General features: G+C 35.4%; 1 protein-coding gene across 5 annotated transcripts in view; it reads left to right on the top strand.

The window, feature by feature from the left end:
• The window catches only part of LOC131046440 (uncharacterized), a 274,884-nt gene that overhangs the window by 38,876 nt on the left and 221,863 nt on the right, over positions 1–14,145 (top strand). The window contains exons 1-3 of one of the 5 annotated variants that reach the window (XM_057980184.2): positions 3,387–3,553; positions 3,781–3,942; positions 11,781–11,948. In XM_057980184.2, the coding sequence (XP_057836167.2) occupies positions 3,859–3,942; positions 11,781–11,948 (252 nt within the window). In that variant the 5' untranslated portion in view covers positions 3,387–3,553; positions 3,781–3,858. Of the gene's footprint in view, positions 1–3,381; positions 3,943–9,003; positions 9,812–11,780; positions 11,949–14,145 lie in introns of those variants that run through there. The other 4 variants (XM_057980185.2, XR_009106005.2, XM_057980188.2 and 1 more) reach the window with 4 other exon arrangements.

The following is a 14,145-nucleotide window of genomic DNA, read 5'->3' as shown; positions in this document are numbered from 1 at the left end:
GAATTGTCACAAATAAATTAAATTAGATAAGTATGTACTATGTACAACAAAAAATCAATCAAACAATAAAACTATAAATATTAAAACAATCAAACAAAAAATATTCACTTGGCTGCAAAGAATGGAATAGTGCATTTGTACCAAAACCTGCTGATTGCCAATCTAGTGGCGTCATGGACCTCCTTGTTCCAACCCATGCTATCAAGGGACGGTTGGGAGCTAGGAGTAGTGCAAGGCTCAAAGTAGGAATCCAACCTAGATTTACGAATTCTAGGACCAATGCTAACACTCCCACTACCATTGGTAGTGCCAGTACCATGAGCACTAGCAGAAGCACTAGCACTGGGATGATATGGAGGCATGGAAGAAGGCCCTCCAACACAACCAATACCCGCCAAATCCTCCTTTTGCTTCTTCACCATTTCCTTCTTTTCTTCAAGTCAGGCCTGGAATTTGACGGTCACCCCTACCTGTCATATGAATTTTTGATGACGGTTTACTCATTTCAATGCCTTTCATTTGACATTTTAAGAAAAATATTAACTGTCAAAAAATATAAAAGTAGAAGATTGAAGCCACACCAAAATGCAATGCATTGGGAAGAAATGAAAATCATCGTCTTAATGATAAAATAATGATAAATTAGTAATATATGCAAAAATCGTAAATTTACTAAATAAGTTTCTAAATTAATACATTAATATATATTATATATTAACATTAAATGATAATCAATTAATAATTACTAATTTAGTAATAATAAACATTAAAATTTTAAAATTATATATATATACAAGTTTCTATAACAATCTTATTAAATATATTTAAAAAATTAAATTCACTAAGTTTCTAAATTCATATATAAAAAAATAGAATATATTGTAAAAATTCATATTAAAATATTTTATCAATTATATTCTATATTTCAATTATGACAAGTTTCTAAATTCATATGAAAAAAAAAGAACTATTCTAAAAAATCATATTAAAATATTATAAAATTAGAAACAACTACATCCTTCCATATTCTAAATCCTTCCATTTCAAAATATTCTAAATAAATTTGTATTTTTATAATAACCATTGTAAACTAATATATATTACCTACTATATTTTTTTAAGGTTTATTTATAATTTGAAATGTCATCTATACGGTTTTAGAAAAAAATAGCATGTCAATGCATACGTTCTACTAATTTTTTAAGCTATCAAATACGGTTCAAAAGTGAAAAAATGACCATTTTGACTGTTAAATTCCAGGCTTGCTTCAAGTGCTTCAAGTTGCACATAGCACTCACATGTAGCCTCAACAGTTGCTAATGTGCATGGTTCAACATCAAGGCCACGTATGTCGACAAGATGTCATTTTAATCTATATATTCCTCCATGGAATATTGTTTTACAAAATTTACACTTTGTTTGTCCTTTTTTTTTGCTCGGGAAAATCTTCATGATATTTCCAAGTGGGGTCCTTTCTAATTGGGAGTTTAGAAGTAGAGTAAGACATTGTATGATTGTAATATGAAAATTGAGGCAAATAAAAAAAGCCAAGGTTGCTACAATAAGACATTATTACAAATACAAAAAAAATTAATATTTGAGAATTTGTGTATTGTGATAAATTAATATAAAAAAAATTATACATTTTTTTCAAAAAACTAATGTAGATATTAAGGTAGGATTTGTAAATTAAAAAAAAAGAAATGTAGGGTTTGATTAAAATTTCAAACCCTACTTTTCTTTTAAAGAAATTTACAAACCTTATGGCTTACCTACATTAGATTTTGGAAGAAAATGTAAAACTTTCAAATGAAATGAATAGAAAATTAATCAAACAAATTACAATGGAATTTTTGCTTACAAGAAAAAAACTCAAAAAACCAATCTTACCTCTTACAACAAACTTGAAATGAGATGCAAACTCTTCCTTTCCAGCTCTTGTTGCACTGAATGAAAGTATAATGCAACCCCAATGTGATTTATGGACGAAATCTTGAGCTTCCTCCTTGCTGTTTTTCCTTCAATGAACCCTTGTTTCTCCTCACAACTCACCTTTCTCCTCCTATTTTGCCAAATGAATGAAATGAAGTTCACTTTTAGGCTAAAAGCATAATATAAACAAAAAAATCAATTGAAAAAATATTGTAAGTTTTTTTTTTACACTTAAAATGTCATTACCACTGGTCGAGTATGGGAGTTGGGACTCGCCAGACTCGACGAGTCTGGACCCTAGAAGTGGCCGAGTCCGAGTCTGAGCCCCCTGGACTCGACGAGACTCACTCGGCTCGGGACTTGCCAAGTCCAGACGATTTTGGGCGATTTTCATTTCTCTGCTACAAATACCTTTGAGATAAACTATCATATGTTTTTGTATAATTAAATTGGATTGCACACAACAATCCATCATCAAGAATGGGATTTGTCAACATTTGGGATAAACTGTGTGTCTTTTTTTGTATTAACTAGTTATTTTGAATGAATTATGATTTGTCCTTAAATACACCACTCTAGTATGCAATTCAATTATTTTTTGCTTCTAATTGGCTCTTAACAACCACTTGAAGGGAAAACATCTAGGCCCAATTCTTGAATTTGATTTTTTTAATAAAGGGATCATTTTCATAGGTTAAAAGTGACCTAGATCACTTTTACAATCACAAATCTAATCTGACATATACAATGGATAAACTAAGAATTAGATTTAGACCCCAAGAATAAGTATAGACGAAAGGAATATCAAAATCATATTACTTGCCAACTTTCACATGAAACATGTTTAAATATAAATTATTAAATGAGATATAAATATATCTGAAACGAAAAAAATATAAGGTATATAATTTTTTTTATTAAAATATTAAAAATATTTTTCTCAATACATACATTACATCTATACATTTTTTTTTTTTGATTTTATTCAAATGATAGTTTTTAATATAACATTTTTATTTTCATATTAAAATACCATTTCAAATATTCTAACTATTAAGAGGCAAGTATAATATAATTAAGCTTAGGTTAGATCATTGATGTGACATTTGTAAGACTATATACACATTTTATATGACAAATAAGTGTCATGTAGAAAATTATTGTTTATTTAAACAATAATTTTTTTAAAACAAATGTATATATGTAATGTATGTGTTGAGAATAATTTATTTATTGTTTTAGTCAAATATACAATATGTTAAATAAACACTGCCCATTAAAATACTATTATAAATTTATTTAGTTTAGTCAAATGAGCATTCAAGACATCCATTGCCCATAAAAATGTAAGATTACACAATCCTAGATCTATTTCTATTTACCTAGGTTCCGCATTTTAGAATGTAAATCGACACTTCGGTATTCTTGGCCTTCGAATATATTCAACACGACCAGAAAATAATATTAACAATTATTCACTAGTCAATGTCCGCTACGTATTGGCCAAAAAGTCGAATAATGGGGATGCAGAGCAATTTATAAATTGTATGCCGTGAAAATTACGGATCTTTTTTTATCCGGTGTCACCTACTGTCTTAACAATCTGATGGGCCAAATACAGGTGGACTATTCTACACCGTCGTCAACTACTGGTTCGACGGTGCCAAGGGTTCTGTCTTATAACAGAATTTAACAACATACAGAGATCATTTATTGTTATAATATTTGAAATTAGACATTTTTGTTGTTTACATTGACTTAGGGCTGCGCATGATTATTCACATTCTGTATATGTTTGCCTCGAATTGGAATATTTTTAACTGGATCTACAAAATGCTTTGGATGCAGTCGGGCGGATGAAGGGGTACTAAAACACATGACCTACAAGTGAAGCTTTTCCTTTATTTTCTTAGCAACCCTTTAAAAATGGATCTCATAAAAGTGGGAGAAAAGCTTCTGAGTTCCGTCAGATCGTTTAATTTATTGTCGCCTACCTCGGATCGTCCCGAGGTATGTTGCCTTTTCAGTTCAACCTTTGAATAAACTAAATTTGGGGTCAATTAACGGTAATTGGGACAGTGGCCTTCGCTCTTCACGTACATTTTTAATTTATATTTTTGTTTTCCAGCAGCATTGTATTAATTTGTTTTCTGTATCATTATTCTGGCGTGGTACTCGTGGCGAACATATGTTCTGTTTCTGTTATGAAAGAAGATCGTAATTACTATTCATGTGTTTAATTAGCTTAAATTATTTAGGGTTTTGGGGCTACCAGTAGTTTATTACGTTGGCATTGTTATAATTTGTGATCGTTTTGAAGACTTCGAATGATTTTTTACGAGTAGTTGAGACCGAGGTTATGAAAACCATCTAAAATTTTATCTTTTATTTTACTGTTTCTATATTTTTTCACATTGGCATTGTAAAATAACGTGCATTTTATGCTATTATTTTGGTGCGACATTCATGGAGAACTTTGATTGGATTTTTTGATTGTGTTTCAGCTATGAGAAATGGTCGGTTTTACTTTTGAAGTGTTTAATTGGCTTAAAACTATTTAGGTTTTCGGGTTGTTTGGAATTTTTTAAGTTTGCATCATGATTCTTTGGGATTGTTTTTAAGGGGTTATTTGTAGTTTATTACGGTGGAATTATGATGCTTTGTTATTGTTTTTAAGAGAGAATGATTCTTTATTTTTTTGATATTGTTAATTGTTTATAAATATTCTACTTAAACATGAGACCAATACACGCTTTTGCGAGCATAATTATGAGACTAATTTTAGCTCTTTTCGAGCAATCACACTAGAAGCCACCTCCACACTACAAGCCAACTATGGAAGATCAAGAGTCACAACATAGAATTCCACATTAGATGTCCCTTTTGGCCTGCAAAGCTGCATGGACACAGTACGGATACAAATACAGATATGGTATCGGATATAGGTACGGCCATTTTTTAAGACCTCAATATGGATATGGCTGGACACGACATTCATATAAATCACATACACATATATTGAACACAATTTTCTAAGTTATTAGAGGAGATTTTCCAGTGTTCCACGGGCGTTGGGGACGGGGGGGACGAGGGGGACGCGTTTCCGAGACGGGGGGACCAAGGGCCTAAATTTGGGGACCGCGAGGGGACGGCGGGGGGACGGTAGCGGGGGGGGTGGCGGGGTGGTGGTGCTCATATATATACATATAGTACTTGAAAAACTAGTTTTGAAAAGATGTATAACAGTATAACAGTATAAGAATTAGATTTCAAATGAAACTATAGGAAATACCAAGATTACTTAGATTAGTAATACTAATTGCTAAATGCTAAATAAAATTTGACAAATGAAATTGTCAAATTGGAGATTTCTCATTTCTATCATATGAATATTGAAAAAGGAAAACGAAAATACGAATATCTGATGCCATTGCAAAGTCTATAATAATAAAGATGATTACATAATTCATCATTACAATGAGTAGACAAATACAAATACGTGTAGCAATAGCATTACAAAAGAGACTAGAGTCAAAGACAAAATGACAAAACTCAAAATGTAGCTAATGGAGGCCTCTAATCATCTGCGAACTCCTCCTCACTGGAATTGCTGGACTCTTGAAGATCAAGGTCCCTCAAGCTCACACCAACTAGCCCTGTATCTGAAGTGGTAGGATCATCCTCATCAATCTGTGAAGGCTCCTCTGGCTCTACATCCCATCGTGCTGCTGGACTCTCCTTGTACACGAGTGTCTTGTAGTCTATGAGACGCAAAGCACTGTGTACAACCACAAGCTTCTCTGCTCTCTTAGAGGTAAGTCTGTTCCTCTTAAGAGAGTGGATGAAGCTATATGTAGACCAGTTCCTCTCAGCAGCTGAAGAACTAGAAACTTGGGATAGCAGACGGATGGCTAGAGTGGTGGTCAAAGATTTTGGGCCATGACAAGTCCACCACAAAAGTGGGTCCTCCCGTGCCATAGTGTCTATATCCATCTTTGCCGCATCTGAATAACCTCTAAGAGTGGCAAATCTTCCCCACTCAGTGCGCATTGTGCCGGCATCTCTGGAATCAAACATCTTCTCTATGCACCTAAAGAAACCTGCCTTCACCTCATCATCCTCAATCGGTGTCATTCTACCCGGTCTAGCCTTGTACCACTTAGGATTCAAGGCAAAGGCAGCCATATGCAAAGGAGTGTTCAACTTGTCCCATCTACTCTGAATGATAGGCCTGATTTGCTCATTGTAGAATGCTAGAGAGGGGTCCTTCACTTGCACAACAACCCTCATCTGGTCAAGCATAGAGTCAATGCACTCATACACCTCTCCAAGGTTAGGTGCATCCCCATCCCCATATCTGATCACCTGGAATACTGGAGAAATGATGGAGACAATGTATTTCGCATCAGTCCAAAACACATCACTCTTCACTATCTCCTTCACCCTTCTCCCCTGCTCTGTCTTGGCCTCAGCCCACCTATTCCACTCATTAGTCATAACCATGAGTTGCAATGCCTCTTGCAACTCAATCATTCTCTCCAAGAGAATGAAATAGGATGCATATCTAGTCTCAATTGGTTTCAAGAACTCCTTCTTCGCGAAGGTCCTGAAGAGTGCATGTGAAGTGTGGTGGTTGCAGATAAACATCTGCACATCTCTCGCATCGGTGACCACTCCTCTAATCCAGTCAATCTTCCCCATGTCCTTGAGTGCATTGTTCATGGCATGCACACAACATGGGGTCCACCAAATGTGTCTATAGGCTGCCTCAACGAGTCTCCCTGCTGCTCTACACACATAGGCTGCATCTGTCACTACTTGGACCACATTTTGTGGCCCAACCTCCTCAATAGCCTCCCTGAGGACCTGAAACTGGAAATCAACATCTTTACGATGCCCTGTACAATCAACTGCTCTAAGGAAGTATGAGCCTTCTGCACATGTGACCATGACGTTGATGAGTGGACGATGGCTAATGTTCGTCCACCCATCCATAACTATGCTGCACCCCGATGCCACCCAACATGCCTTCATCTTCTCCATCAAAATATTGATCTTGGAATAGCTTTTATCCAAGATCGAGGTCCTCATTTTCGTCTCCCCTGGTGGCACATAAGATGGTCCTCCCTTGGCCACCATATCCATCATCTTCCTATAATAAGGAGACCGTGTAACATGAAATGGAATGCCATTGGCAAAGAAGAAATTGCCAATGGATTCATCTATCTCATCTCTCAGCTGCACATTAAACATATCAGCAATGGGGTTGCTCTGTGGTGTATGCAACCTACGTTTCCCAGCCCTGGCAGTAGTAGAAGTGGAAGTAGATGGAGATCCAAACATCATTCCTCCTGCCTGCGAAGCATGAGAAGTATGTGGCACTGGCACATTCTAGTTGTCGTGAAGTGATGCCCTAGTAGACAAAGTAGTAGGCATTGAAATATTTGTGTCATCTGGAACCCCCCAAAGCCTGTTAAACTCAATTCTGTACTGTATATTTTTGGGTTCCTCCAAAAACTTGCAATGTTTCACGCCTTTTCCTCTCCAAAACAGAAAGTGTGCATTCACCCTGCTAATGCTACCGAACCATTCTCTGTCACAAATATTGCACTTCCACTTCCTTGTTCTCCCACTTGAATGTGATGTAGTGCCTTGTACTGATATTCGTGAAGCAAACTGTTTTAGAGGAGACTTAGGATCAAAATGACCCCTAGCATATGGTGCCAACAACTTTGAAGGGCAACTTGTACTAGCTAGTGCACTTGCCATAGAACTAGATTGGGCTCCAGGATCAGCCCCATGGTCACCCCCCTCATTTTCAGGTTCATATTCTGAATCATTCTCACTATGAGAATGGATTTCCATGTCATCTTCACTCATGCCTTGGGAGCTCATTGTGAAATTGACACTGCATTTCACAAAATAAAAATAAAAATAAAATCAGCCTTGTTTAACAATATATTTTAAATTTTTTTTCCTATTCATCTCAAAATGAGATTTGATGTTGAATCTTGAGGGCCTCAAGATTCAACATCAAATCTCATTTTGAGTCTTGAGATGAATAGGGAAAAAAAAACCAAAAATGACATAGAACAATGAAAATCAGAAAGTAAAACAAAAAAAAAACAAGAAGAAGTTGAAAAACCCTACCTTGTGCTTGAAAAATCTCTCCAAAATGTAGAAGAATCTTCTTCTTCCTCTTCTTCTTGCTTCTTCTAGCTCCTATCACGCTTGCAATCACTTTTCTCACCCCTTCAATCAATCTTCTTCAAGTATTTCCTCCTCTTCAAGTTGCTGGAAAAAAAATCAGTTTTCCAAAATGAGAGTGAAATCCAAAATAAACATGCTTTTGTGTTGTTTTGGGGGGTAGGGTGGGGCCCACGTCCAATTAGGGTTACCCCTTAACCCCTCCCAAAAGGCACATGTTTTAAAAAAACTTAAAAAAGTGTCTTTTTTCGCGTGGGAACGTGGGAGACGCCTGGGCGTCTCCCACGGAGACACCCAGACGTCTCCACGTCTCCTTGGGAGACGCGGAGATGCGGGGACGTCTCCATGTCCCGGTGGCGTTTGGGTGGCGGGACGGCGAGGGACGTCGCGTCCTCGTCCCCCTTCCCCGAGATGTCTCTGACGGGGGGACGCGCCCAAAAAGGGGGGGGACGCGTCCCCGTGGAACACTGAGATTTTCATTACTTCAAATGGAATATAGACACATAATTGCTACATAAATAATTATTAGTTGATTTAACAATTAAAAATGCAAAACTAGTAGAGTTGCATTGGAAGATAACCCAAAAAATGGGTCACTGAAGTAGAAAAACATTTCCTTCATCTTTCTCATTTGGTGTAGGTTTTGTTTATACCAAATATTTTTAAAAAAATTGCATGAACAAAGTTTTTTTAAATTAAATTTAGGCAAATTTATGTCAATTTTTTAAAAAATCAAATCACATAGTATTCGGCACGGTTGGAAAATCAAGGTTTTTTGGGTATGAATGGGTATAGTATCCGAAGTGTATCTGGGTCGTATTGGATACATATCCGTTTCGGATACGGGGATACGTGTGCCCAAGGAGGGATAGAGGAGTATCCGGCTACTGGAATTTGAACTTGGATCTCCACAATGAGAACCTAATGTTTTAACCAACTAAGCTCAACCCTTGGACAATGATTCTTTATCAGTGATGGGAGATGGTTGGAAATAGCATGGAAGTGCCTAATTAGTTTGAAATCTCGTAGCTTTGTGATATCTTGTTAATCCTTTGGATGTCCGTGCTGAATTATAATTATGACTGAAAGATGGATTGCGTTTGGTTTAACTTTTTGAATGATCATAGACCAATGAAATGCCGTATTGAAATTTGAAAAATTAATTAATGGAGCTTGTTCGGGCATCTGAAAATTGACAGGATACTGCACATCATCAAACTGTGGAATTTCTAGGTCTCTGGTTGAGTTCACAGGCAATGAAATAGGATAAACTGAAAGGCAAAGTTTCTTTTCTGGGTCATGGCCAAGCCAGATGATAACTTATGGGAATTCACTATAACACAGAATGCTTCATTGGAATTTGCTAGTAGTTCTGCCTGCTCTGGAAAAATGTAGCGTGACCGAGACTGACAAGTCAAAGAGATGAGATGGACTTGCAACTTTGTGAAACCTCTACAAAATTGCATCAAACTTGCAGAGTTGTATTATTTTGAATTTTATGAGAACAAAGTAGATCCAAATTGACACATCTGAAATCCATCATTTAGTCACAAACATAGTTACAATAACTGGATTCAGCTTAGATTGAGAAAGACCTATGCATTGAGTGAACTTGGAGAGGACAATAGAAACTAGTAAAATCTTGGTGAAAGATTCAGCTACTCCAAACAAGGTCCATTAAAGGCATAATTTTAATATTTTATTTAGACGGCCAGTTCTTATGCTCAGATTTGGACATTCTTGCTGAAACTGAAGAGTCTTGGCATACTTGGAAAGACTCGTTAAAAACTGGAGTGTTGATCCATTCCAATCTGTTTTGGTTCAATAGACTTTGGGAATTGGTTGAGTGGTATTCTCTGATGAGTTCACAACGGGCGTTTGTAAAATAGAGTTGGAAAGATTTGCTAAAAACTGTAGAGTTGATCTATTTCAATCTGTTTTGGTTCAATAGAATTTGGAACTTGGTTGAGTGGTATACTCTGATGAATTTGCAATGGGCTTTTGTTAAATAGAGTTGGAAAGACTTGCTAAAAATTGGAGTGTTGATCCATTTCAATCTGTTTTGGTTCAATATACTTTGGAACTTGGTTTGAGTGGTATTCTCTGATGAATTTGCAATGGGATTTTGTAAAATAGAGTTGGAAAGGCTTGCTAAAAGTTGGAGATTTGATCCATTTCAACCTGTTTTGGTTCAATACTTTGGAACTTGGTTGAGTGGTATTCTTTGATGAATTTACAATGGGTTTTTGTAAAATAGAGTTGATTTTTGTTCCAACTTGGTTTTCATTTTTTACGTGTTTATTGGTTCATGTTTTAAGGTTGCAGTAACCATTACTTATTAATTGATTGTGAAATGATGATTCGAGAAAAAAAATCTTAGCATACTTTCAACTGACTGAAGGGAGTTGAGGCCATGATTGTAATGATGTTAAGTATGGTATTGAATGGTGATGCACATCTACAATCTGCAATAAAATCTTGCCAAAGGGGGCCATCGTAGAGCTGAGATGCTGAGGGGGAAGATGGAAGTGACCTGAATATATTTAAGCCCCTTTTTCTCCTTTTTAACAACTAGGTGAACTGCTGTAATTGAAGACCAAACCCAAATGGGCAACTAGGTAGTTCTAGGCTTCCTCTTTTTGCCTTATTCCTTTCCTCATCCCCTCCAAAAGGAAACTTTGTGAAACATAGGAATTTTCTCTATATGGAGCAATGGAAGTTCTCTATTTGTATCACAATTGCTTTATGTAATAGCTCTGTCTGTATGCTTTTTCTAAAATTTATATTAGTATATAATTATATTATTGTGCTTTCTTCAGTTGTTGTTTTGCAATTTTTTCACAACTATTGCTCCCTCTAGGAGGAAAATGAGTAATCACCATCCAAAATTTATCGTAATATATATGCTAATTATGTGCAACGCTTCTTTTGTGAAACAAACACAGAGACAACTGTATGCATTTTAACAATAACCTAATAGTATAGGAAAGTATATCTTGTTCTCTAGGGTGTAGGAAAATATCTTGTTCTCTAGGCATTGACATTGAAGACCTATTCCTGATGATTATATATTTACAGAAATGCATTTTTTGTTTTTATTATATTAAATTGGTTGTCATGTGGAAGAATTCTTGCTAATTCTAGATGAATATGCTAGATGGTGTTAACAATGTTGTTTTCTGCTTGAATTTTTGTTTAAAGTTTTCTTTTATGCTATAAGCACAATTTGTTAACTATGGGATAGCTTGATAATCACTCAATTGCTTTTAAATTGGTAGTTATGTGGAAGAATTCTTGTTAATTCTTGAAGAATATGCAAGGTGGTGTTTACAATGTTGTTTTCTGTTTTCTGTTTTGTTTAAAGCGTCTTTAATGCTGTAAGCACAATTTATTAACTATGGGATTGCTTGATAACCGTTCAGTTGCTTCTAAAGATGAAACTTGAAAACGAGAATTTTTTTGATTATCTTCTTCCATCCTTCAGGAACTTCTTTTTTTAGGGTTTCTTTGCTTTGCTTGTCTAGACTGCATTAGAATTTTACATTATATATGTTTACAATCTAGCCAACAATGCAAATAAAAAAAGAAAGAAATTTTGCATCTATTATTTGTGTCATTTCTTATATTGATTTCTGTTTCAGGTCCCAGCTCGTGCGGCTGCAGCAGCAGCTGTTGCACGAGCACTGGCTGGTGTTCCTCCTCACCAAAGGCTAGCTCTTTCATCAAATTCTAGTGGCTTGGCTTCTCTATATGGTAGTGGGCCACGTGGTCAGACTGTGGAGCGACTTGAGGAACAATTTTATGAAGAGGTGCTGCTTAATCCATATTTTAATAAAAATGTTTTGATTCCATTAAGAACGCTTGATGCTGAATGTAACTTATACCAGATGGACTGCTTTCTTTTCATGCTATTAGTAATACTAAATAGTGCTTGCCTTGTGGACCATACATTGTTGGCGCTGTCATGCAGAATTCGATGTTTCTAGTCTTGAAGTAGTAGTTTTTATTGGAAAGATTGACAATTTATTCATCATATTCTTTCTTGAATCAGGAAATATTTTTTGAAGTCCATATCATAGAATATCTGGTTACTTTATGGGAGAATTTGATGTCTGTTTGATAGTTAAATAATTGATCAGAATAAAATTATTAGAAAGTATTCATTATGTGAGCTGCTAGTTCCATCTTTGTGAATATTTAATCCTTTCATGAGGTTCATTTATATCTTTCATGTTGAAATGGGAGAAACTTTAGAGTGTAGTAAGCCAAATTAAACTTCATAATATCTGAAGAACTGGAATTTTCTGCCTCCACCTTAACATCAGCTAGGAGTAATTATAGTAATTGATGGTGACTTTAACATGCATTCTTTGAATGGCAAATGCAGTAGTTTTCTTACTAATGTAATTGTTAATCATTTTGCTTATGTTTTGAGGAGGTTGCTTATAAAGGCCTCAAATTGGCATTATAAAAACCATTTAAAAATCTTAAAATAATTTTCCAGTTTAGTTCAGGATAAATATAAATGACTGTGGCTTAACACAGATTTAAAAAAGAGAGAATTTTTTTGGAAAAGTTTACAAATATGGCTCCTACGAAAAGCTGATAACAATTATCTACAAAGAAACATCATCATTTTGACACCAATGACAACATATTTCCAACGTATTTAGAGAAATTTTTCATTGGTATTTTATTGAAGATAAATCACTGCAGATCAGAGGAAGATATTTAATAAATTATTATGCTGCAATATTTAAGTTAAATTCATACTTACACTTAATTATACAACTATTATTGAGTTAGGGTTTATTATACTTTAAGAAATTAAGACGAATTTAAAAAGGCGACATTACAATTGGTATTAGAGCAGCAGTGCCAATCTGCAATTCTAAATTCAATTTATGCAGTGGAGCCAAAGAGAGTAGAGGGCCTTTGTGAGAGAAAAGAAAAAACTAGAGGCTAGCAACCAAATCAGAAGTAGAGGAAACATTAAGATGGCTGATCGAGAGTGTTAAAATTATAGCATCGACAGATAAAGAATCAACAATGAAATATATCAGTTTACCACCTCACTATTAATTATCATGATCGAATAAAGAATGCTTTCGATCTGCATGAATTAATATCACGTTGATTTCATTATCAATCGAGTAATGATCGATCAACATTGCTTATGTTGTATATACGTTGAATACCTTTCTTATCGGTATATTAAACATATGTTAGTGACTACTTAACTAATAGTAAGTGAGTGACTGTTCATAAAACGGTATTCATAATACTGTTTAATTGCCATCGATGAGGAGGCACGTCTTGAGCGGACATGCCTCCACTCAAGACTTTGTGGAGACATGTCCACTCAAGACATGCCCCCCCTGATACAAGTATATGTGCAGACCCGATAAGGCAATATTGAGCAATTAAAATCGAATATTCTCAGCCTTGTTTGGACCTGCAAAACACAGTCTTCATTAGAATCATAAATCACATATATTCAGAAATATTAATTACAATCTATCAACTATCAAATCTGAGAGGAGTACGATCTGCATTTACAGAGAGGAAGAACAGGAGAATGAGTGGAAGGTCTATATGCAAACACAAGAACAAACTACACAATTGCTCCTTCAAACACTTCAGAATATGAATAATACAATCAGTTTCCTCAAGCCTGCACAAACTAATGGAGGAGAAGGTAGTAACATATCTTCTTCTCTTCTCTCTTTCATCAATTCTGATTTCAGTATTAAAGGGTCCCATATCTGGAATCCTGCCTCTAAGTGTAAAGACACCATTGCTAAAGGGGTAAAATGGAGAGTTGGCAATGGTAGGAAAGTTAGATTCTGGGAGGATCCCTGGCTTTTCGATAAGTCTCTAATTGAAATCCTTGAATGGGCCCGTTTTGCTTCCCCCTATATTAGAGTCTTTGACTCCTTGGTTGAGGGGTATTGGATAGGTGATAAATGGCAGAACATTGAAAGTATTCACCTTGACCTTATCAAT

Source organism: Cryptomeria japonica, chromosome 1 (genome assembly GCF_030272615.1).
Source record: "Cryptomeria japonica chromosome 1, Sugi_1.0, whole genome shotgun sequence".
NCBI classification, from domain to species: domain Eukaryota; kingdom Viridiplantae; phylum Streptophyta; class Pinopsida; order Cupressales; family Cupressaceae; genus Cryptomeria; species Cryptomeria japonica.
Note: the sequence above shows the minus strand (reverse complement) of the source record. Positions and strands in the feature narration are given on the sequence as shown.